General features: G+C 38.0%; 2 protein-coding genes across 9 annotated transcripts in view; one reads left to right on the top strand and one right to left on the bottom strand.

The window, feature by feature from the left end:
• Positions 1–26,187, bottom strand: part of LOC109425124 (BUB3-interacting and GLEBS motif-containing protein ZNF207) — an 86,487-nt gene that overhangs the window by 38,954 nt on the left and 21,346 nt on the right. For 5 of the 7 annotated variants that reach the window (XR_009997600.1, XR_009997598.1, XR_009997599.1 and 2 more), the window contains exons 3-4: positions 25,869–26,103; positions 25,350–25,749 (exon numbers count right to left, since the gene is read on the bottom strand). Coding sequence is in view for 4 of the 7 variants with exons in the window: in XM_029873665.2 (XP_029729525.1) it covers positions 25,350–25,749; positions 25,869–26,103 (635 nt within the window). In the remaining 3 variants the exon portion in view is untranslated. The remainder of the gene's footprint in view (positions 1–25,349; positions 25,750–25,868; positions 26,104–26,187) is intronic. The other 2 variants (XM_019700321.3, XM_029873663.2) reach the window with 1 other exon arrangement.
• On the top strand, positions 3,603–5,214 carry LOC109622709 (uncharacterized). 2 transcript variants are annotated; one of them, XM_062850923.1, is made up of 2 exons: positions 3,603–4,298; positions 4,356–5,214. In XM_062850923.1, the coding sequence occupies exon 2, from the start codon at positions 4,502–4,504 to the stop codon at positions 5,006–5,008; it is 507 nt and encodes a 168-aa protein (XP_062706907.1). In that variant the 5' UTR covers positions 3,603–4,298; positions 4,356–4,501; the 3' UTR covers positions 5,009–5,214. The 2 variants fall into 2 exon arrangements, with proteins under 2 accessions (XP_062706907.1, XP_062706908.1); XM_062850924.1 differs by having other exon boundaries at positions 3,603–4,433; positions 4,487–5,214.

Genomic DNA, 26,187 nt, shown 5'->3' with positions numbered 1-26,187 from the left:
ATTCGGTTTCCAGTCAATAACTTTTTTCACATGCCTTAGATCGCTTTGCGGCCTTCGGAGGATTGGTTCCACGTAAAATTTCCAACAGAAATCATTCATCGATTTTTTAGGGGTTAAAGGGCAACCTGTGGCGATTTTTCTTTGAAAAGGTGATTTTCCTCATACTAAATCGTATGAAAACCTAAAATGGCTGGCGCTAAAATATAGTTTCTCCAATCGAGCTGAAATTTTGTACAGTTGATATGGGGCCAAAATGGAACTCAAAAATCGGTTTAGATTTCCAACAGGAATTTTTAGCAAAGTAGGGAGAATATTAGGATAGGATGACAGGCCCGTGCACAGAAATAGCATCAAGGGAGGGGCTTTCCTGATTTCAAAAAAAGGCAGAGGGGTGTCTAGTGTATGGAACATCGCTGAAGGGGGGAAGGTTTAACACTCAAAACCCACCTCTTGTGCACGGGCTTGAAGGATGATTTGTGTTGCGACGGAAACTGGCAACTGTTCTATCTAATAGGAATGGGTACTGGAATTGTAAGGAGGTTTAGTGTTAAGTTGTGCGTTGAGTCGAAGAGTTCGTTAGAGATTAAAAAAAATATCATGTAAGTAATTTTAAGTTAAAAACATTGTAAAACTATTAAAATGAATTTCTTTTAATATATCATTGAAGCTGCCGTGAAATACGCTGCTTTCAGTATGTGTTTCCCTAATCCCGAAGAAACTCGCGCCAACAATTTATATAGGGTGTGAGATACACTAGCAAAAGTTCCAAGAAAATGGAAGCTTCTATTTTCGTCTGTTTTCCGCTATAACTCAGTCAAATTTGAACCAATTAACACAATTTTTGGAATGCGGTGAGATAGGTATAGTATCTACCCGTGTACAACATTTCAAGTCAATTGGTACAAAATTGACTGACTTATAGTGGAAAACAGACGAATATAGAAGCCACCGCCCAAGTGGCGCGATACCCTTTGTCTCTAGAAAAAATAGTTAAAATCCCGGCGAAATCGATTACGACAAATTTGGTAGAAAGTTTGGTACATGGAAAAGCGTCTGAAAACCCCTTTTTCCAGGAAATTTCCAGTGGAACTCTTGAAAGAGTTCTACATCAAATCTATATGACAAAGCGTTATACACGGATAAACTCTTATTTCTTTTGCTTATAAGAAATTCCTTAAAATTTCATGTTCGTCTATTTGTTTTTCATTGAACTCTACTAAAATACAAAGTTGGCGATATTTGGATGAATTTAAGAAAATGCTGTAAAACAATATTATGGGAATCCCCAATCATGTTTTTTTCTTAATTGTTAAATTTCTAAAATATGTTCAGATGAAGACATCGATGTAGGAGTGTAGCGGAATTCTTGAAGTATTTCAAGTGGCAAGTATGTGATCGTAGGGATTCATACCGATATTTTTGACGAATTTCTTCAAATACTTTCAGGAGTGAATTGAAAATGTCAAAAGGTTAAATGAGCACGACAAACTCTAACAACGCTCTATGCGCAGCCAACTTTTATACTAAAGTTCGGTAAAAAGGCGTTTGATTTATGTTTCGGGTGACTTTCTCAGTCTTTAAGTCGAGAATAAATTGTTTTCTACTCTCCCAACGATTCGGCCGAAGGGTTTTGGCCTTTCTCAAGGATCATAATGTCTATCATTTCCCGTGAGAAAGATTAAAATCCTTCGGCCAAAACGTCAGAAGAGCAGAAAACAATTCGTTCTCGCCTTAAAGACTGAGAAAGCCACCCGAAGCATCGATAATAGGTGAGATGATGTTTCAGGTTTCTGATAAACAATCGGCATTAGAGCATTTTATAGCATAGTCGCAATGATGTAACGCATTATTGGTGTATTCTTATTAAGTCATTGGAGCAATCTTATTAGATTATTGATGTAATTAAATATTCAAATTTTCAACAGAGGTCGCGAAAAATTTAAACATATATAAATGGAACTGTAGAAAATAAAGCGTCTTTATGAAAGTCTTTATGGAAATGCAATTCACGCCACCTCAAACACGCAGTTTAAATTCGCACAAAATTGATGTAGGGGTGATCGGGGCAATATGGGCCACCTAAGGAAATCGTTCTGAAATGCACAGAAAAACTCAATAAATAATTATTTTAATGTAATTAAACCATTCTTAGGAGTGTTTCCCTTCATATTGCGTCGATAAATTATGAAAAAAAAACTTTTTGTTAATTGTTGGGAAATACTTTTGAAAACCATCTATTTTCATGTGTTTGCCAGCTATACGGGGCAATATGAACCAGGCGGGGCAATATGAGCCATCATTTAAACCTATTTTGTTTTTTGGACAATGTTTCGTAAGGAATGAGAAATAGATAAATATGATTGTTTCACAACAATTCAGTGTATTTTATACAAATTCGATTGTTTTCGTTTCAAAATAATAAAAAAAACAAGTCGTTTTTTCGCATTTTACTATTAAACGCAATTCAACATAGGCACATGTTTCCATCACAGCCATGAACTCAAGAATGGCAACGATGGCATTGGTTCCATCTCTCACCCTCTGAAGATGAACGGGCGAAGGGCGAAGGGAGGCACAGCAAGGGAGCACTTACAAATTACGTAGCATTTTTGGTCAATTTTCTATACTCCCTTTTACCATTTTTTCGTTCCGGTCGTCGCTTGTAACCTCACACCAGTATTGAACCATGGTTCTGCAGATAATGTTCATGTTTTGACAGCAAAATTTTGAGGTTAGGTTACAAAATAAAACCGATCATATTGGTTCGAGCAGGTATGGCCATATTGCCCCGTAGAGACTAGTTTCGGAAAATTCTTGTTTTATTGTAATTTCAGTTTCGAAAAAATGCAGACGTGTTCACAAACTGCTCAGTAATAGTAGGAGTATCAACTGTAATGGAATATTTACCTGGCAGTAGGGAGTTATCTGTTTAAAGCTTATTTTGGAGTTTTAAATCTTATAACATTTTGGCGTTCGAAGCAAAAATTTGCAATTTCCATAATATTTGCATTTCAGAATCGATTTTAGGTACGGTTTTTGCAGTGAGACATGATTGAAGCATCCTATAAAAGATCCTAGGGCTTTGAACAGAACAAAACTTGATAATAAGGCCAAATTCAGGGTGGCTCATATTGCCCCGTATGGTCATATTGCCCCTACTACCCCTACCTAACTGCAAAATTCCGCGGAACTTTTTCAAAAAATTCGTTTCATTTCGAAAAATACCGAGTGAATTCGGATTTCGTATCGATCTCACGAAACATTTTAGAATTTCGTTTCGTTTCGTACCGCATAGTATCAGAAATTTTATATTTCGTTTCGTTTCGTTTCGCCTTGAAAAAATCCCATACCGCATACCCTTAGCGCTAATATCAACACTCTGTGGGAGTCTATCCTCGGAGCGATGAGTGCGACAGGGACGGGAGACGATAGGCAATGCTCAAATACGACTTAGGTGCGGGTGGTTTGACGAGGAGTGTCAGAGAGGAACGGACGAGAAGAATGTTGCCAGAAGCCGGATACTGGTGTCTGGGACCCGGCAGCCGATAAACGAACCCACCGCAGAAAGTAAAAAGACCACGAGGAAAATGTGATTGCTCAGACGCAAGAAAATATGGAGCAGAATGATATGCGGAGGATTTACGAAACTGTCAATGGCGGGCGAAAAAAAAAAACAGCGCCTTCTTCCGTCATGTGCAACGACCGTATGGAAACTTGCTGACAGATAAAACAATGGTGGCTGCCAGATGCAGAGAGCACTTCGTGGGATTGTTGAACGGTGGGAATGTAATGTAACGTTCGCTTGTATTATGTTGAGTTGCACCTTAAGCTTCAGCACCATTCACACCCCACCGCATATTTGTACACACGCCCTTTGCTGAAACGAGTGACGTTTGTCACGACCAGTAGAACCAACTTAAGCAGCGCACCGTTTTCCGCTCTGGAGGTCGAACAAAAAGTGAACCATCGGCAGAAAAAGTTCAATCGTTCGCGGGTGCTGTCGCGTCTTCAGGCCAGGCCAGGTCTCGCGATTGAGGAATCGGCCACGAGTGATCGGAGTGGACAGCGAATCGTCGGTTGCGCGGCCGTTCAAGAGCTAGGCTCGTGAAATCGGATCCCGTCCGCCAAAGGCAATCTCTTCCGAGAAGGAGCGCCGGCATATGCTCCGAGGCCACACGGAACGTGGCTGACTGGAGGATCAATAAATCCAGAAATAAGGAAACGGGGCAGCACGGACGTAGAGGCTGGAGCTGGCCAAAGAAAACCAAAATCCATGTGGAACCAAAAAACGAATTAAGGTAAATAGTGCCGAAAATCAATATTCACATCGAGATTTGACACGTTTCGTTCCTCAGACAACTGAACGACAGTGTCCGCCCAGAGGTGGGGCGTAATTTGGGGATCACACCGAGAAAGAGCGTTCCCAAACCAGGGTGAGTTACAGTAGCTCGGAATTTGTGGGCGTGACACTAATTTGAGCCTTCAGGGCGCTTTTTCTTTTATGCCTTTTGTTTTGCGTATCACTGACCACTGGAACCGGAGTGCCTGCCAGGTCCGAGGAGCCCGCAAGCGAAGCGACAGCATCCAGCACGCCATTCAGCCGATCATTGGCTCGGCGCAGAGGAACTGGCAATCACAGCCGTGCCAGGGAAGGAAGACCGGAAGAGCCCGGGGCCACCGGGACGAAGAAGCATTCCAACCTCGTGCGACGACTGGAGGACCGTTGGCATCCACGCGAGTCTCCACCGTCCATCCCTTCGAGGGCACGAGAAAGGCTCGAAGTCAGGCGTGGCAAGAAACTTTCCGTCATCACGAGGAAAAGCAGCGCGGTCGGTCCGTGCACCGATTCAGCAACAGCACCAGACGGCGGCGAGCCCCAACAAAGGCGGGATCGCGGGGCAAGACGCTCCTCGTGGTAAAACCCAGCGACTGGTGCACGCCAGTCGGCGACAACGGTTCCGGCAGCGAAGATCCCTGTGAGTACGTTCTGAGCATGCGCATGCAATAAAGAGAAGATCGTGATCGTGAGGTAATAGTCAGGAGAAGTTAGAAGGGTTTGGCCAACCAATTAGGTAGATAGGAAGAAAAGTAGAGGAGCCCCAGGGGCGTGTGATGTGGAAGGGGGAAGAAATACAAAATGCTTTCTAGTTGAATTTTGGCTCTTTTCTTTATTTGGTTTGAGGAAACCCAATAGTAAGAGCGACAGACATATTCGAAACGACGACGACGGTATGTGCAGACAGTGGAACCTCCAACGCTAAACGAAGTGAGAACAGCTATTCTGCCCCCATTCGCATAACAGTCCCATGTGAATAAGAAACCCAGCAAACATGGGACTGTTATGCGAATAGGGGCAGTATTAGAGGACTGAAGAACAACAAGACTGCTGGGAAGGACATACTTCCGGCCGAGCTTCTCAAGCACCGGTGTGAGCAGCTATATCAACTTCAACACCGTAGTGTATTGCATATATGAGAAGATAAAGAGCTGCCGGCTAGTTGGTTGGATGGTCTCATTTGCCCTCTATTCAGAAAAGCGCATCGACTGGAGTGCGCGAACAACAAAGGAATAACACTTTTCAATGCAGCGTACACAATTTTGTCCAGAATTTTGTTCTACAGGCTGTTGCCGATTGAAGACTTCTTCGTCGGAGAATGCCAGGCGGGTGTTCGTGAGGGCCGATCAACGACGGATCAGATGTTTTCTTTGCAGCAGATTCTCGATAAATTTCGGTCGTACAACATGCAGACCCTTCATCTCCTGGGCTGAAAGTCTCAACGATCAACGATCAATTCTGACTATACATTAGGTTGTCCCAAAATTGCACATGGTCGAAAAGCTTGGAGGCTCACCCTGCAAATGATAGCTAAGGGTGTTAGAAACAAACTTTTGTATGACGGCAACTTTCAGAAATGACGTTTAGAGGTCGCCCCAGCGAGATTTTTGAAAAATGACCATTTTTCTTAATAAATTTTGTACAAATATTTTTTATTGTACAAAAAATGGCAATACCCACTATTTTTATATTTTTTACAGCTTGATATGAACCCAAACTACTTGGAAAAAATAATTAACGACATGTTTTGCAGGTAACTTTTTGATACTGAATTTTTGAATATACTAAAATTTGTCACTTTTTGATAAACTTTGCATTTTACCCATAATAAAAAGTATTTGAACTTAATGCTAATTTGAAACAATCTCCATAAAAAGATCGGAAATTTTATGAGGAAAAACTTTGCCGAAGACAGCATTGCGTTTTTTCTATCCGTTTTAGAGTTATTCACGATTTACTATTTGGTGAAATTAGGTATTTTAAAAAAAATCACAAAAGAACTGCCCAAAAACACATACAAAGTAAAAAATCACGTATGCTCAACAAGTTTTTGTATTGATTGTGTTTAGGAATTATGGTGGCATCATCCATTGAATTTTTGTTTCCGTTGACGAATCCATTTTCTTTGATACAGAAAGGTACCTACTAGCGAGATACTTTATCATTAGGTACCATTTTGAGATGCCTTAGTAGGCCATAGCATTTTTAACGGTAATGTACTGACAATGGTTTATACGAACGTAATACACAATCAAACGCACGGCACATTTTCCATACCATTTAGAAGGTGATACATTCTAAAATATGCTGATTTTATTGTTCAATGATGTTGTTCTAATCGTTCAAAGACATGAATAAAGCGTTCTAGTAGTCCCTATCATTTTGATCAACATATAGGAAGATAAAAATGACGTCACTTGTTTATGTCCAAAACTGTTGTTTACCAATAATAGCCTACCTTGTCTTATTGTATGCCGTGTATGTGTTATGGTAATCAGATTGTTCTAACCTTGGATAACATTACGTTAACTCACTGGTTCATCTCATCCCACCCGTTTCAATTTGCCTCGGTGTATCTTATTTTCGGTGTTGATAAGATAAGTAGTTCAAATCAGTAGATGTAAAAAAAGACATGCCCTGCTTTTCAGAATGTATAGAATTGGAACTTAGGGGTAGGCGGGGCATAATGAGCAGCTTAAGCATTTTGCCACCAAATGCAGTAAATTAAGTGCAACCAATGTGTAATTTTAACGTTCAATCCTCATTTGAACCTTAACTGACAAAAGCTAATCGTTGAAATTCCGAATAAAGTTATAAATGTTGTAGAATTTTATGTTTAAAAAAACGTATAAAATCGCGAGTTGCGTTTTGGGGGTGGGGCATAATGAGCACCCTAGGTGGGGCAGGATGATCAATATCAGTTTTGTACACAATCAAATGCTAATTGACTATTCTTGTCAATGATAAAGCATACCGGCAACAATCAATGAGAACTTGAAGGGATTACGGGGTTTAATTTGTAGAGAACTGTGGGGTTCCAATGAGTCTTCTATTGAGGAATTTCTAAACGGTGACAATATACAGATACCGAGATTTTAAGGCTTATAAATTGAAAGTTACAGACAAAACCTTACTATATGCATCAAAACAGAGAAAACCAAAATTAAAATTTGTTATGTTGAAGATGTTTACCATTTTCATTATTTTTTCACTAGTTGCTCATTCTGCCCCACCCTACTACCAACTCTTTGAAGCACATTTTTTCAACAAAATAATTATACAAATAGTTAAAAAAATGTTACAAATACATTTCATTGGCCTAGGGAATATCAAGAAAATCGATAGATGCCCACCAAGTTGTGATTTCGATACCCAAAACCTTATTTTAGGTCACCTGATTCTTATAATATTTTCCCAGTACATGACCACTTTACGCATTTTGATTAATTTTTCAAGGTAAACGGATTTTTTGACTAACGTTTTGTCATCAACTCATTGGATTTTAGATAATAAGGCTACAATCAAGCAATTTGTTTTGTTAATTTGAAGATTTACAGTGAAAATACAAGGTGCTCATTATGCCCCACCTGCTCATTATGCCCCGCCTACCCCTAGTGTCTAAAAATTGGTATTCTTCCGTAAGATGTTCGTAATCGCGATTTGAATTTAACATGGATTAATGTATTCGCCTTTATGCACTTTGCCACTGTTTCCTGGGCTGTTTCACTGGTCCAGGACTCATACGTCTTCATGTAGAAAAATAATTGAGAATATCGACAGGAAAGTAAGATAAACGCGAAAATGTGGCTCAACATTTTTTTTTTTTTTTTTTTTTTTTTTGAAAGGTTCCTCGCGGCACGCCGACGGACGTAGAAACCTCTCCCATCACTGTGCACACAAGCGTCTCGCGTTTGCGCGGACAACGACAGTTCACTAGGCCTTTGGATAGGATAGAGAACGTAATCCTTCAGAAGCAGTTCACCAGCCGTGCACGGAACATGTCGTCCAGTAAGACACTGTTGCGTACTGACTCCGAAGGTTACGGTAGAAGGTGTGAAAGTTTCGGTTTTGTCATATCGTCGATTTTGTATTTGTTTTTTTTTTTATCATGTCAAGGTTCAAAGAATGATATTGTTCATATTTATGCTATGCCCTATTATTCAGTAATCTTTGGTGTGCCTATGATCTGTTAGATAGTCGATGTGTTTGTTATGTCCATTTTCGTTGATCCTCATTCTAGTATTGTTTTTATTATCTTTGAAAGTTGCCTTTGGTCCACATCCCTAGCACTATCAGCATCGGTCCAAATAAGTCCATATTAAAGAAAACCTTTCATACACTCAGTCGAAAAATGTAAAACATATCTAATTTGTCATAAATAGTCTACGTTAGTCAAAGTCGAAGTAGTCAGTTTTTGTCGATTTCGTCTTGATCACACGTTAGCTTCGAATCTATAAGCAAGCACCGTTAAATGCTGCACTTCCCACTATTAGTTTCTTAGTTATTTTAAATTGATATTGAAAATTATAGAGAAAATTAAATCACGAAAGCACATCAAATGATGAGAACTATGTATTAGTAAATTGAATACGCGAGATACTACTAATTATTTCATATTTGAATTAAATTTGTATTTGTATAGTGTATTTGTTAAAATTAACCGAATAGTGGGAAGCCCAGGAAACAGTTCAAAGCCTGCTGACTCAAAGAAGATTCCGAGACTCGTCACAAAACACAAAAGTTTGCATTATGATTCACAACGACTCTCGAAACCTTCCCAGACTCAATCGACCGGAACTGTTTTCTGGGTATAGAAACTACTAGGCCCCAGCAGGTCCCTCCTGTTTATCGAGCATTTCTGATAAATCAGCCATACTCCATCTGTAGCAGCCGGTTCGCAATGAACCGTTGGAGGCGCATTAAAGTGTTAAAGGTGATATTTTCATTACAAGAATTACAATTAACATCCTTCACTTTAATACCGTCGAACCCTGTGATCTTGGCCAGGGAAAATGTGGCTCAACATTTTATGGAGAATATCTTTAAAAAATCAATAGGCTGTACGAAGCTTGTCAAGAGAGCTAGCTTTTTAAGAAATCTTTGCTGGTTAATTTCTATATGAAGGGATTGAATAACAAAAAATATAAATTAAATAATGATGTCACCATAATTCCATAACACAATCAGGACAAAAACTTGTTGAGCATACGTGATTTTTTACTTTGTATGTGTTTTTGTTAAGTTCTTATGTGACATTTTTAGAAAAATACCTAAAAATTCAAATTTCACCAAATAGCAAATCGTGAATAACTCTAAAACGGATAGAAAAAACGCCATGCTGTCTTCGGCAAAGTTTTTCCTCATAAAATGTCCAATCTTTTTATGGAGATTGTTTCAAATTAGCATAAGGTTCAGATACGTTTTATGATGGGTAAAAGGCACAGTATATCAAAAAATGACAAATTTGAGAAAATTCAAAAATTCAGTATCAAAAAGTTACCTGCAAAACATATCGTTAATTATTTTTCCCAAGTATTTTGGGTCCATATCAAGCTGCAAAAAATATAAAAATAGTGGGTATTGCCAATTTTTGTACGGTAAAAAATATTTGTATGAAATTTATTATGAAAAATGGCCATTTTTCAAAAATCTCGCCGGGGCGACCTCTAAACGTCATTTCTGAAAGTTGCCGTCATACAAAAGTTTGTTTCTAACACCCTTAGCTATCATTTGCAGGGTGAGCCCCCAAGCTTTTTGACCATGTGCAATTTTTGGGACAACCTACTATACATGTCAATGGTTGCTCCTCCGTGATTGATCTGAACTGGTACCAGTTGCACTGTGATCCAACTGAATAAGGGGCTGGGACATTCCACTTATTCTCAAAGTGCAATTTTAGCAGCTCATGCATATTTGATCAATAACGGCGCCGCCCGGATAAAAACTAACCATAGGGTATTTGGTGAAAACCATTCCTGTACCATACAGTGTACCAGCTACAATATAGTGTATTGTAATGGAATGGTTCGCTAAAAGCTTTGCACATTGGTAGCTATTATACATTTACATCCGATCTTTATGTAACAATATATTATACTGTTTTTCTTACGTTTGAACCATTCACTATTCCGAAACAATCTTTTTCCGTGCATTTTTAATTTTTTATTCAGTTTATGATTTTTTCCCTGCTTTATTTTGTTGATGACCGTGACATTTTTGTTGCAAAGGAAATGAAAGAGAAACAAGTGAATAAGTTGAAACATCTATTTAAAGTCAATAAAATGCTTAAATGAAGTGGTAAACCAGGTGTCCTAAGGACTGTATATCCAAGAGATATGGTGGGCTAGGTATGTAGAGTGCGATGAGAGGAATACGAATGTAGGTCAACCCGGAAAGACGCAGGCCAGATTACCGTAAATCAGTGGATGAGTTCAACACTATTCTTTCTCTTCTTCTCTCATGTGAAATTGCCTTGTACAACATCCGAATTAAATGCGATTTATCTTTGACATTTTTAACATAAGGACTGGACTGGACACTGAAACGACTTCTGAAATAAGTTCGTCTTCGCTTTTTAACCTTATAGTTGAATCGAACTTGACAGTTTTCTCATGAGTTGTTATGTACACATTTCATAGTTCAGTCAAATTGGAGCCTTAATATTGCAATAATGGTTAAGCACGCTGTAATGATACTTATGTACCTCGTCACCCACTTCATGCAACTACATTAGTGGTCTAATAACACTTAGCGCGCTAGGCATAGTTCCATCATGTCGCTCAAAGTGTTGCCACAAATAATGCTTAGTTTGCAAAACCCGGTTATCTGGCTGGTGGGACATGGGAGCTTAAGCTGCAACTGTTAATGCAATCAGAGGCTATTCAGACTTAGACGAGTTTAGGTTAGTTTGGCTAGAACTGCCATTATCGAAGGAACATGACGAGATATTATAACATTATATGGTTTATCTAATGTAAAACAATACAACATAACAAAAGAGAACCATTCCAAAACCATGATTAAATTTATAACCAGTAGTGAAATTACAATTAAAAACAATATATTTACGGTACATTTTATTGTTTGAAACCATACGTGTACCATACAATGTACGGTATATTAAAGCCCACGTATCAGTATTTCGAACAATTCATTTACAATAAAATGTATGGTTTTGTAAAAAAATATATACGGAGAAAAATATTTTTTTATATTGTTACGATACTTAACAACCCGTATAGTATATTGTAAAAATCTCATTTACAATTCACTGTATGGTGTCTAACATTACATCTTATTGTTTTTGTATTTTTTATTTTTACAGTGGTGCTTATTGTAACAATATGGTTCTAAATAGTACTGTTACAATACAACATTCGGTTTTTCTACTGTATTTTTTATTCGGGCGGCCAAGTCCTTATAGTCAGCTGGGAAGGGGAAGGAATGTTAGAGTGTACTGGTTGTTGCTACTAGAGACCGAGAGCACTCTGCGTCCCACAACCCGCACGGACTGGGGTATTTGTTAGACGGAAAGGATGGGAGATCTGGGAGTCACCGTTGGGTCGGTGATGCGATCCATGGATAGGGTTATTTATAGAGTTCGTGATAGATTGTGTGGTGAATAAAGTGAAAAATGGTCAAGCGGCACAGCACGCACTGAAAGCAGCCTTGTCGTGGAAATTACTACAACAGGGGTTACAATTAACAGACTCGCACCAACGTTTTTCAACCGAAGTGACTTTGTGTTTATCATGAGAAGACATATAGTATTTATTACTATTATTCTGAATTGCTGCTAAGGTTGTTGTCTTCACTATTGAGTAAACTATTCGTCAGTTAAATATACAACACAAGGTTGTTACTTTGACTGTTTCCGATTTACTGCACTGTGGTAGTGGTTTTGTAGTATTTCAGCGTAGTTTTAAATCACAATGTTATTTCTTTGAAGCTATTTAATTTTATTACACTAGATTAAAACATTCAAAAATATAATCTTATCGCCACCATGATTGACCGATACCGGCATCTGCTTGAAACCTGAGGGAAGTTTGGAGCAGTCCAGTTTGCAGCTCGGTTTGCAGCAGTCTCCGTTTACTTTCTCCAGGTTGTAAGCAATGGAATCCCCCCGTATGTATCCACCGAGAATTTCTAGGAACTATTTAGTTTCACCATTTAACAAGCCTGAAAATAACACGACCCCTAATGAGAAACTGGAGCCAACTTGTTTTATAGATTAATATAAACTTACCGTAAGAAATTTTTAATCTTCTAAATCAGATCGGACGATCATCAAACGGAAAAATGACTTTTGGCACCGTCGTAGTTCTGGATCTTTCCACATCTGCATCGAAAATGCACAGCAGCAAGCGAGTATAACATAATAATGATATTTATCTGAAATTTTGGCTTACCTTTAATAACCTTTTGATTTCACTTGAACATGTTGATCATTTAATCGACTCCACTGCAATTAATCTCGGTTTTAACATACTGAACAACTAATTGAAAAAAATAGATCCGAAAAATGTTTTGTATTCTTTTTGCAGAGCTCACTGCGTAAACAAAGCAACAATTTGCATGTAAACGTAAATTTGACTACACGATCAGTATAATCAACTATAAAATAACTTCTGTTACAATACATTTAACTCTACTGTAAACATGGTAGAATTGAAAGTGTTGCTTCACTATTTTTGTTACTTTTACGACCAAGATAGTAATATTTACAATCAAATGTGCTCGTGCTAAGTGAGGATTTTAAAAACACTGAGTTGTTAATTTTGCTGTCAAATCACTATGGAAAACGCGATCAACCCAACTATTTTTTAGTGAATTTCACGGATTTCTTGGTATATTTAACAAAACGTTATGCTTTTAAATTCAACAACGCGTTTGTCGTTCAGAATACTATGAAATTGATTTCAGTGCGCTTTGGTTGCATAACTTATAGGCGTTATATATACACTGTGCTGTGAGTGGAAGTTGGAAGGGAGGGAAACGACTTTTTACCCTTCTTACACCCATAAGAAGGGTATAAATACCGCTCGAAAAACCGACTTTCGATCCGAGGCCCGGAGGGCCGAGTCTCATATACCAATGAACTCAGCTCGACGAACTGAGCAAATGTCTGTATGTGTGTGTGTGTGTGTGTGTGTGTGTGTGTGTGTGTGTATGTGCGTTACAAAAAAAAGTCACGCACGTTTCTCAGCCGTCTGTCAACCGATTTGAGTTCTCTTGGAAGCAAATGAAAGCTACTACATCCTAGTAGAACGAATTTTTTTCGATTGGACGTTTGGTTACCGAGATATCTCTCGAAGAGTACTTATGAGTCATACTTCTAAACTTTTTAAGATTTTTGACCAAGTGTATCATAATAAATATTTCGGCTGTTTGTCAATCGATTTAAGTTCTCTTGGCACCAAATGAAAGCTACAGCATCCTAGTAGATTGCCCAAAAATTTTATTTTGATTGGACATTTGGTAACAGAGATATCTTTCGAAGAGTACTTAGGATTTATACAACTAAACTTTTTGAGATTTTTGACCAATTGTATAATAATAAATATCTTAGCCGTCTGTCAACCGATTTCGGTTACCCTGGCACCCAATGAAAGCTACAACATTCTAGTAGAACCCTATACAATTTCATTAGGATTGAACATTTGATTACCGAGATATCTTTCAAAGAGTACTTGGGAGTAATACAGGTTAACTTTTTGAAAGATTTTGGACCAAGGGTACCATAATAAATATCTCAGCCATCTGTCAACCGATTTGGGTTCTCTAAGCACCAAATGAAAGCTACAATAGCCTTGTATAAGGCCCTGAAATTTTATTTCGATTCGACATTTGATTACTGAGATATCTTACGAAGAGTATTTCAATAAATTCTTTCAATAAATTCTTTTTTTTTATTATATTCACTTGTTATCTTGCATTAGTTTTTCACCAGTCTATGGGAAATTATTTTTCAATAAATAATGCTGATCTCATACAAAGTGTATTCTAGCAGGTTATTGTTTTCAACAAAATTATAATTAACAAATTACAAATACACAGGAATTTTATGAAAACTAACAATATGTTTGTGGAGCGGACCTGGTGTGGTGGTTAGAACACTTGACTATCACGCCGAGGACCTGGGATCGAATCCCACTCCCGACATACTCACAAAAAGTGGGTTCTTCCTTCGGAAGGGAAGTAAAACGTGGGTCCCGAGAAGAACTAGCCTAGGATTAAAAATCTCGTTAATACAGACAAAAAAAAAACAATATGTTTAATGAAAGCTTTGAATTTATATATTGTGGGAAAAATGCAAGAACCGGACAGCCAAAATAACTAGTTAATGCCAAAACTGATTAACTTAGTAGATATGTCATTTTTGTCCTTTTTACACTATAACCATGAATACCAAGTACTTCGAAGCTAATTTATTCGACTGATTCAAGAGATATTAGACAAAGTGCATCTCGCTGATTTTCTTATCCATTTGTTAATCAATTCAAGATTATTTGGCAGTTAACAAAAGATACAATATTCCAGAATATGAAAGCTATTTTTTTTAACATTCCATATAAGATTCTAGGAGGTGTCTGGCATTTCTGGTAAGTCCATGGTCTGATGCTATTTTGGGAACCAATTCACTAGATGTCAAATCCACAATATTTTCTAGAACTTTTGGTCAATCACACAAAATAAATGTGCTTAAAACGCATAATAGGGTATGTGTGCCATCATTAATCTCACGTTCCCATATTCATCCTATTTGAAAACAAGCGATTACGGCACCGATTGATTCCGTTCTTTTTGTTTTCATGGGTGCTCACTTCTAACAAAAAATACAAAAATAAGAAACAAAACAAACAATGCTTCAATCCTTTGTTTTTCGTAGGATAAAAATGGGAGCCACACGCTTAATAAGGGAACCAATACCCTACAACAATATTTTTAATAAGTGTAAGAAGGGTTCTGTTCACCATAGGTGGATTAAATCGGGTTTTTCAATTCGTTTCTGGTTCTAGCGATGGCTATGAACATATGAATATACATGAGTTGTATATGTAAACAAGAGAGAGCGAGAGAAAGTGGATAGAAAGATACAAAGTAGGATGAAAAGGACGGGCCAGGGATTGAACCCATGACCTTCTGCATACGAATCAGAAGCGGAAGCCACTAGACCACCAAGCCCGTCTATCATCTCCTGGGCTGAAAGTCTCTTCAATAAAGACAAATCAATCAACCCTTAATCTGTTTCAGGGTTCCAGATTTCCACTTTTTATCTTCTTCCCCATTCGAAGACAGTCAGCAGCGAACGGTTGTCGCTTTAGTTTGTGTGTTTGCTTCTCAGCGACGACAGCAAACTCCAGCGAATGGTGGGAAGCCAGATTTGGAAAATACTCATTCATCCACATTCGCATCGCAAGCGATCGAGCGGTTATGCGATTCGTGAGTGATACGAGCGATAAATATTGTGCATGTACGATTTTTTGATGTTTTCAAAAAATATTTAATATTTTGTTTGCTAATCTAGCATTTTAACAGCAATGCACTAAAAATGTATGCATTACATGCATAATACCCGCTTCGATCGCTCACCAGCATTCTTCACCATTCGCTTGCGTGTTTGATCACGACAATCCGTTTGCTGCATCTTTCTCGATTTGCTTCAGCAAAGAGGAGTGAATATAGAGGTGATCGGGGCAATATGGGCCACCTAAGGAAATCGTTCCGAAATGCACAGAAAAACTCAATAAATAATTATTTTAATGTAATTGAACCATGCTTTGGAGTGTTTCCCTTCATATTGCGTCGATAAGTTATGAAAACAACTTTTTGTTAATTGTTGGGAAATACTTTTGAAAACCATTGATTTTGATGTGTTTTCCAGCTATGGGGCTGTCCATAAACCACGTGGTCATGAGGGAGGGGGGGAGGCTTGAAAAGTCCCTAATAAATGACCACGTGGTTTATGGACAGCCCCTATACGGGGCAATATGAGCCATCAGACGGGGCAATATGAGCCACCATTTAAAACTTGTTTGTTTTTTTGGACAATGTTTCGTAAGGAGTGAGAAATAGAAAAATATGATTACAGGTATTCTTCGATATAACGTACCCTCGATATAGCGTACCCTCGATATAGCGAATTCGATATAACGTACATTATGCTTCGATATAACGTACAACATTGAAAATTTTAATTTTTCCCAGGAATAACCCTCAGGTAAGCTACGAAACCACTCAAATCAATGTTTTCTTGCAGTATTAACCTTGTTACCTAGAACTAGCGCAAATTTGGGAAAAATTTAGTGTACCTTATATCGAAGCAAAATGTACGTTATATCGAAGCACAAAAAAACGAAATTACTTTTTCGAGAAAACTCATGTTTTTCATTATTGATTTTGTGAATTTCACCGAAATCATTATTTGGGGTTAATTTCACGTCGAATTCATCAATATCAGCATAAAAAATATTAAATTTTTCTCTGCTTCGATATAACGTACAAAGAGAAAACTTTTTTGTACGTTATATCGAAAGTACCTGTATTTAATAACAATTCAGTGTATTTTATACAAATTCGATTGTTTTCGTTCAAAAAAAACCATAGGCAGATTTCATCGCATTTTACTATTAAACGCAATATTTCATTCAACATAGGCACATGTTTCCATCACAGCCATGAATCCAAGAATGGCAACGATGGTATTCATAGGCGCCAACTTAGGGGGGGGGCAAGCATGGTTTTGACCCCCCCCCCCCCAATATTTGAAGATTTTTCGATTTTCCCATACAAAAAATCAGAAAAACCAGGCTTTGTCCCCCCCCCCCAATAATTTGATCAAGTTGGCGCGTCTGATGGTATTGGTTCCATCTCTCACACTCTGAGGATTAACGGACGAGGGGAGACACAGTAAGGGAGCACTTACAAATTACGTAGCATTTTTGGCCAATTTTCTATACTCCCTCCCTTGCTCCCTCCCCATCCGTAATTTGTTTTCCCATACCTAATACATGGCTCGTAGTAATATCAAGAACTCCCCCCTTCTCCTCCAATGCTACGTCATTTATGTACGATTCCTAAAACAACCTTCCTTGGCCGTTGCCAAAGAGGATATCGTTCCAAGCGAAGACCGCAAATATCCGCTTTCATAGAACTTTTCAGATTGGGATGTAGGCGCCTGTGTCTTGGCGGTGTTTAGGCTGCTATGTGATCATTTTTTTCGTTCCGATCGCCGCTTGTAACCTCACACCAGTAATGAACCATGTTTTTTTTTTGCTAGGTTTCTAGCTGCACTCTGAATAGAGTTGAAACCTCTACACTAGACCCGAAGATAGAAAAGAATACGTAATCTTTCAGAAGCAGTTTGCCAGCCGTACGCGGAAAATGATATCCATTAAAACACTGTTGCCTACTGACTCAGAAAGTTACGGTAGAAGGTTGGAAATTTTTCAATTGCTCAGTCAGTCAGGATTTGCCTATGTAGTGTTATGTTCACTCGGTTTGTGTTTGCCTTCTTGTTTGGTTTTGTGGTATGGCTCCGTTCAATATGTATTACTCCTCGTTAAGTCAGTTGTCGTATGTTTGTTTTTTTTTTATCGAATCAATCAAACGTATGTTAAAATATAGTCAATCCTGGGTCAAATTGTTTTCTTGATTTCGCTAATCGTTTTCTCTGTGTTCATCTCTTGTGTCCTTAAATTATCATCGGTCCAAAACCCACAGAAACATGTAACTGAACTTCTGATATTTTTCTGTTTGTGTCATAATACCATTTAAGAGATAAACAAAAATACGCCAAGTTGGTCAGTTGATTGCAATAAAATTTTGAAATAATAAAGATTGCTTGTCTATTATGTATGCATCTCACTACAAATATTCAGTTTGCGATCAGTCTTCGTATCGGTTGGACGTTTTTTCAATTGCGTGGAGCTTCTCCGTCAGTGTGGTGTGATGGCTCTCAATTCGCGAGAGAGCACGTTCAAAGTCGATCTAACGAATTTTTCACGAAGGCCAAGTTATGAACAAATCCACGGATTTGTTAATCAAACACTTGGTCTACAACCCAATCAAGTGAAGCGGTTGCAGATCAACCATGCTTCGAAATGCGTGCATGTAAAATGTGTGAACCAAGCGATTGCTGATAGAGTAGTGGTAGATCACAACGGGCGACACGAGTTGGAAGTGGAAGGCCGTAAACTTCGTATACGGTTGGCGATCGACAGTGGCTGTACTGAGGTCAAGGTTCATGACCTCTCTGAAAGTGTGAGCAATGATGATATAGCTGCTTTCCTCCGTCATTTCGGTGATGTACATGAAGTGAAGGAATTGAGTTGGGGTCCCTCATTCCCTTACCAGCATATTTCATCTGGGGTACGCGTCGCAGTTATGACACTTACTAGTCACATCCGTTCGTTTGTCACGGTACAAGGTCAAGAAACATTGATCACCTACCGTAATCAACCAGTCACATGTCGACATTGTACTCAGCTACTACACCCCGGTAGTACATGTGTGCAGAACAAACAAGCAATCAAAGTCAAGCCATCCAACCAGACAGCATCCAACGAACCAGCTGATGATAATAATCCGATACCCTATCAAGTGACTGAGTTGAACGAGCCAAACATTCGTTACTCCGATGCAGTGGATAAGGCGCCAAAGAACAAATCATCGATCGACGACCAAGCAACCGGCGGCGGGAAAAAGAAGAGAAAGCAGAAGGAGCAGCAGCATCAGCAGTACGTACAGCAGCCAGCATGTGTGCAAATGAACAAACCAGCAACAGAGTCGCCACCGAGAAAGAAGAAAGATCGCAACGACAATTTTTTTCGCAGAGTAGAACAATTGCAGGGAGAGCGCACGCCGCCAGATTTGGAAATGAGCAGCAGTGAATTGAATGATGACGACTCCGAGCCCGAGCCCGATCGCAATGACACAGATGCATGGCTTGCCTGGATACAAAGAAGTATCGAAAAAGGAAAACGTAAACGAAACTGAGCGATTCCAAGCAACAGCATCAAAATTAAGGAAATTTTTTAATTCATGATTTTCTATTGAACTGAAACTTTGCACAGTTTTTCAGTTCCATCTAAATCGCCATTTTTCGATATCAAATTTTTATTTTGAATCACGACTAACTTTTCGAAAGGGTGTATGTGAAAATGGTTCAATAATATTCAAAAATCTGTACAGCCAAAATGGTTCGTTCGATTGCTATGAATTTTTCAGCAAAGTTAGATAACTAAATGGTGATTCCTATGAAAATATACACTGTGAAAAAAACATCTTTTTTAACATTAAAAATATCATTTTTGTCACAAAAACTCAAATATCTCAAAACCCTATCTTTTAACCAACGCAATTTTTTTAGGGAAGACGGTCCATTGTATTAGCAATCTACCATACAAATTTGGTGATGGTAAACTAATAAACAAAAAAGTTATAACATTTCAAACATTTCACAATTTTCACATTTGGTAAATATTTTTTTCTGTGTAAATTATTTCGGTCAGAAATCGCAGTTTGATGCTGATTTTATTGTTCAGCAAAGTTAGATAACTAAATGGTGATTCCTAAGAAAATATACACTGTGAAAAAAATCTTTTTTAACATTAAAAAATATCATTTTTGTCACAAAAACTCAAATATTTCAAAACCCTATCTTTTTACCAACGCAATTTTTTTAGGGAAAACGGTCCATTGTATTAGCAATCTACCATAAAAATTTGGTGATGATAAACTAATAAACAAAAAAGTTATGACAATTCAAACATTTCACAATTTTCACATTTAGTAATAATTTTTTTTTAGTGTAAATTAGGCTAATACAAATTTCGATTTTCTCTTATGTCACCGCCCCCTCGGAAAATTTTGGTCGGAATTCAACATTTTGAGGGGGGCACAAATAAAATGTTCAAGAAAATCAACAAATTTAAGGTGTAATTCGAGTTCCACAGAAACTTTCTTAATAAATCCGATGAGTTTATCTATGTTGCCTAATTGTTTGGATATTTTTCCATCGAATACATTTATTATTTATCATCCTCCCCCTTAACGAGTCAACGAGCGCTGTGACAAAAGAAGAAAATGAGATTTGTTCCTGCCTTTATTTCGGCCGGAAATCGCAGCTTGATGCTGATTTTATTGTTAATGGCCTTGCGTGAGTAAAACAAGCTGTTTTTATTATGTATTATGTATATTATATGTACAGTAATGTTCCGATTTTATCACGCCCTCCGCGCATTAGTCGTTTATTCATTATTTGCTGTTACATTTGAGGACAAGTGTTTTCCCTCTTCTTCAAAATGAATGTTGAAAGCGTGTTTTGCAACGTTAAAAATATTGAAATGGGTATAGATGTTGAAGTATATATCAAAGCATTTTTGAAAAGGGGCGTGATTAATTGTTTAAACTGATGTCGCTGATGGTACGGTGACATGACTCTCTGCACTTAGCACTTCTGGCAATTTCTCAGTTGTTGTCGTTTTCGAACTTCCTACGCCCTGCTTTACCGATGATATACAGATGGCTCGTTTGTCAAAGTCTAGACGGCAGGACGTGCAAATGCGTAAATTTGGATTCAATTTGGGCATAACCAGTCTCTTTCAGATTATCTATGGTGCTTTCGGTGAGATTTCGTAACTCCTTTGATCATTTTTTTTTCATCAAACGGTCTACAAGAGAGAGTTGAGTTGAAGACCTTTGAGAAAGCGACTGTTCATGTTGTTCGTTAGATTATAATAAACAAAATCACTTATTAGTTTTAACTGACTAGTTTGGTGTTGTTTGCTTGGCTGAAGAAAAAATTTACTATTTAATATCCATAGCGGTAGTATTTTTTTTTTGCTTTTTCGTGAGCATTGTCATGGTATGTATACAGACAAACAAACGTAACACTGACGAAATTTTCATTGACCACGCCTTTAACGATCATTTTGAATTTTGGTTGTGGCTTTCATAACCAGAAGAGTGCCCATCATTTTTCTTTGCGTTTGACGTTTCACACTAGCGCCTTCTGATGACGATATTGCACATCGCAGTATTTCGTGAAACATTTCCACCAGGTGGGGGTAGTGTGAACTGGGCGATGGATTTTCACGTGGTAGGTAACTCTCATGCATTTGTTGTTGTTGAAGTTACTCGCATTCTTCCGATCATAAAGTCTGTTCTCTAAGAGGTATTTTTTTTTGAAGATAAACTAGACGTATACGCGTATATAAAACTTTTATTATACAGCTTTTGTCTTAAAAATAAGTTTAATTCCATTTTTCTTATAATCAACAGCTTTTCAACACTATCAAGGGATTTTTTCACCAGTCACGTACAATAAAAAGTATGACACTCTCAATATTTTTGATCAAAACACTGGATCGCGTCTAAGTTTCAAATAGATACTATAGAAATTATGAATAATCAAACAAAAGTATCATGAAAACAACTTGTTTAATTCAGGCGGTAGCCTTTACAATAAAATCAGCATCAAAAAATAATTCTCAAAATAATTTACACAGAAAAAAAATTTTTTTTGTTACTAAATGTAAAAATTGTGAAATGTTTGAAATGTCATAACTTTTTTGTTTATCAGTTTACCATCACCAAAATTTTATGGTAGATAGCTGATATAAAGGGCCATTTCCCCTAAAAAATTAACGTTGGTAAAAAGATAGGGTTTTGAGATATTTGAGTTTTTGTGACAAAAATCATATTTTTTTTAAGTAAAAAAATAAATTTTTTACAGTGTATATTTTCTAAGGAATCATCATTTAGTTATCTAACTTTGCTGAAAAATTCATAACAATCGAAAAATCCGTTTTTGCTGTACAGCTTTTAGAATATTTTTGAGCTGTTTTAGCATACACCCTTCTGAAAAGTTAGTCGTGAGTGAATATGAAGGTTTGATATCGAAAAATGACGATTTAGATGAAATTGAAAAACTGTGCAAAGTTTCAGATATTTTTGAAATGGTCGCTCAGGATCGACTGACATGACTCCGTGGAATTCCTCAACTCCGATATTGATTAAAAAATGTGAATTGTATTAGAATAAGTTTTCATGTATTGAATTCGAAACCCGACCCGAATGATCACAACTGATTAAAGGGTCGTTAATAAAACAAACAACAACAACAACTACAAATACTATGAAAAATATTCAAATTCGTTCAATTGTCCTATAGGTCCTGCTAGATAAACCATGTCATTTTCTCAAGTGTAGCCTAGAAATGTCAACCTAGTCCAGTGGTCCTCAGGTGTACTGTCTACGCGGGCCACAATTGAATTTCACAAGAAGACTGCGGGCCGCAAGGCAATTAAAAATTTATTTTGATCAAATTTTAATAGAGGATTTAACTTTGACGTACAAGTCATCCTTTGTATTCAACAGAATAATGTTTTAGAGTCGAAATATTTACCTTTTTGTATTTTTGGGCATAATTGGCTTCTTCAACGGTGTTGAGATAATTCGATATTCTGAATCTGCATGTCAAACTGAGCCGAAATCCAAATTTTCATAAATTTTGGAGCCCGGGAACCTATTTAATAATCATTTTGAACTTTGTATGAGAGCGATTTGTCGGATCACCCCTCGTCGCAGTTTGTACTGGGCGGAGCTGTCAAACGGTTGCCCAGCTGTCAAAAGGTGATTTCAAAAAATTTCTTTGAAATTGATTTTAGGTACCAAAATAAGGTTCTAAAAATCTGAAAAAAATCATAGTGGCTCAGAAAAAGGTGCTCTTTCGTATAAAATAAAAAAAAAAAAAACAATTATTTTGCAGATAAAAATGATTTTTAAAGTCAACTATACTGATTTAAAATAGCTTTTTGTATATTTTTATCTTTTGCTTGGGAATTAATTCTTTACTTCTTAGAAGGGCTTTGATAAAAGTGTCTGCTTTTAGTTTTTGAAATCTTTCTAACATATTCGAAAATCAGATCGTGGGCCGCACTAAACCTTCTCGAGGGCCGCATGCGGCCCGCGGGCCGCAGTTTGGTGACCACTGACCTAGTCATACACAAGTAACGTTGTTCAGTTAATAAAAGCAGTCAGTTTTTGTCCAAAATGTCACGTCGAACGCATTGACGTCAACAATGCGTTCAAGTGTTCGCACGTTAGCTTCGAATCTATCAGCACAATTAAGTGCTGCAAATCTCCTTCTCACTATTAGTTCTTCGGTCAATTTCAATTGCTTTATTTAAAGAAAATATGATCAACTAACATTGTAAAAATTCGAAAAAGCAACTATGACATCAATAAATTACTAATCAAAATCAACCGAGAAACGTGGGAAATAGAGCCCAAACAACATTTTGAAGTCAGCTGGCTGTAAAAGGTTCCAAACCCTATCACAAATCCTATAATACTTTTATTAGGATTTGTAACGATCATCAAAATCTTCTCAAATCCAACTGACTTGGAACTATTGCTTGGGAATAGACTCTAATGAGCCCTGGCGGATCCTCCATGTTTATCGAGCATGTCTGATGCATATGATCAGCCATACTCCATCTGCAGCAGCCGGTTCGTGATGAACCGTTGGAAGCGCATTAAAGTGTTAAAAAGGTGATATGTTTCACTAAAGAACACTACATTACAATATTCAAAATGAAACTCCTTCACTTTAATACCGTCAACCCCTGCGAACTTGGCCAGGGAGTAATGAACCATGTTTTTGCAGATAATATTCATGTTTTGACAGCAAAATTTTGAGGTTAGGTTACAAAATAAAACCGATCATGTTGGTCCGAGCAGGTATGACCATATTGCCCCGTAGAGACTAGTTTCGGGAAATTCTTGTTTTGTTGTAATTTCAGTTTCGAAAAAATGCAGACTTGTCCACAAACTGCTCAGGAATAGTAGCAGTATCAACTGTAATGGAATATTTACCTGGGCAGTAGGGAGTTATCTGTTAAAAGCTTATTTTGGAGTTTTAAATCTTATAACATTTTTGCGTTCGTAGCAAAAAAATAAATTTTCATTAATATTTGCATTTCAGAATCGAATTTTGGTACGGTTTTTACAGTGAGATATGATTGAAGCATTCTATAAAAGATCCTTAGGCTTTGAACAGAACGAAACTTGATAATAAGGCCAAATTCAAGGTGGCTCATATTGCCCCGTATGGTCATATTGCCCCTACTACCCCTAAATGGTGTGAAGCGAATACATATACCGATCCTTGATCTATTTATTGTTTTCAAGGCGGCGTACGAATCAGTGAAGAGAAACGAGCTATGGCATAAAATTATTTCGTTGTAATCAAGTTTGTCAAGTTCTATTTCAGTAAATCTATTAAAAAAGATAACACTTTTATTTTTGTGTTACAATATGAAAACACATTCAATAACTTTTACAAATTTATGATCGAACTTGGTCAGTTTCCCTATATAAATCACAAAACAAACACATGGGAAAAAATACACCAGAATGCTAGAAGAGTATTACAATCGAAAAGCATTAAAACAAACCTTATTACGCGTCCCAAACCCATGCACAAACGTAGTGGGTAATACGATGTCTAACTTTTAAACGTTTACAGAGAGATGCCCAAATCTACCGTTATTAGAAAGTGTGTTCAACAAAAATTCTGCGCTGACTAGAAGGAGTACTTTGAAATCGGAAGATGTGGTTAACAACTGTTGGCGAATACTTGAATGTTTGGATTAAAATTTGTTTCGTTCGATCAACATGAGTGCGACATATTTCGATTTTTAATTGAAATTATAGAATTTGAATCAAGAAAAGAACAAACTTCTTGTCATACGAAAGTTCAAAAATAAGCCGCACTCTAATGAACACTTGCTCGTTCTCGACGAAGACAATCAAACAGATATTGAAGAACAAAAAACGGAAGAATGTTACAAAAACAATAATGCAAACTACTGAATAATTGATGATTGAACAAAAAAATGTAATGAAAATGTCAAGTAAACAAAAAAGCAAAAAATGTGAGGAAAATGTACGTACGGTTGACGAGTGTCTTGTGTTGTGTAGCAAATGCAGAGAAAACACTTACCTCATGGGGCGACAGAAGCCGGCTGTCTTTGCCAGGGTGACTCGTCACGATGGTGTTGGTCCCACTGGCCGCGGCCGCCGAAGAGAGCGCTTTGAGATGGGCTTGGACCTGCTGTTGCTGCTGCTGGGCGGCTGCTGTGGCCGCCGCTACGGCCGCTGCCGCATGTTTCTCCTGCTGTTTCTGCTGCAGAAGCTGCTGCGTGGCCATACTTATCTTTTTGTGGTACTGGGGCTTTCGGGCGCGAATCTCCTCCAGGCTGAGGTCCTCGGGCGGGTGCACTATTTTGGAAGTCGTTCCGGTGGCGGGTATCACAGTCGAAGATTTGGCCGCATCGCCCGTAGCTGCTGCGCTTGCCGCGTTGGCCGAATTGGTCGTAGGCGGGGCACTGATCGTCGCACTACTGCAAAGAACCGGTGCTTTGGATGAGAGATCTTATTACCTAGAGCGACATTTGAAATAGGAGGAAGCCTTTTTCAAAAGTCGTTCCTGAAATTGAAGACAGACAGATTGCCTACAGACCTGTAGGCAGGGAATGTTGCCTTGTTGAGAGCGGGATTGGCGGAGATTGTAGTGGATGAGGCGGCTGCCGGGAACAGTGGCCTCGGGTGGCCACCCATCATCGGTGGCATCATCTGCATTCCCGGGGGCACCATGTAGGGCATGTGACCCATCGTTGCCATCATCGGATTCATTCCGTACGGCTGTAGATGCGGTGCCATCATATTTGGCATGACCATACCCTGCGAAACCGGTGCTGCAGAAGAAAAATAAAACAATGATGGTAAGTAAATATACATTAATCCATTACTGGCCATTTTTTTATTTTAAAGAAACATTT

Source organism: Aedes albopictus, chromosome 2 (genome assembly GCF_035046485.1).
Source record: "Aedes albopictus strain Foshan chromosome 2, AalbF5, whole genome shotgun sequence".
Classification (NCBI taxonomy): domain Eukaryota; kingdom Metazoa; phylum Arthropoda; class Insecta; order Diptera; family Culicidae; genus Aedes; species Aedes albopictus.
Note: the sequence above shows the minus strand (reverse complement) of the source record. Positions and strands in the feature narration are given on the sequence as shown.

Coding starts and splice junctions, on each gene's coding strand:
- LOC109622709 (XM_062850923.1), top strand. CDS start 4,502: ATGCCTTTTGTTTTGCGTATCACTGACCACTGGAACCGGAGTGCCTGC.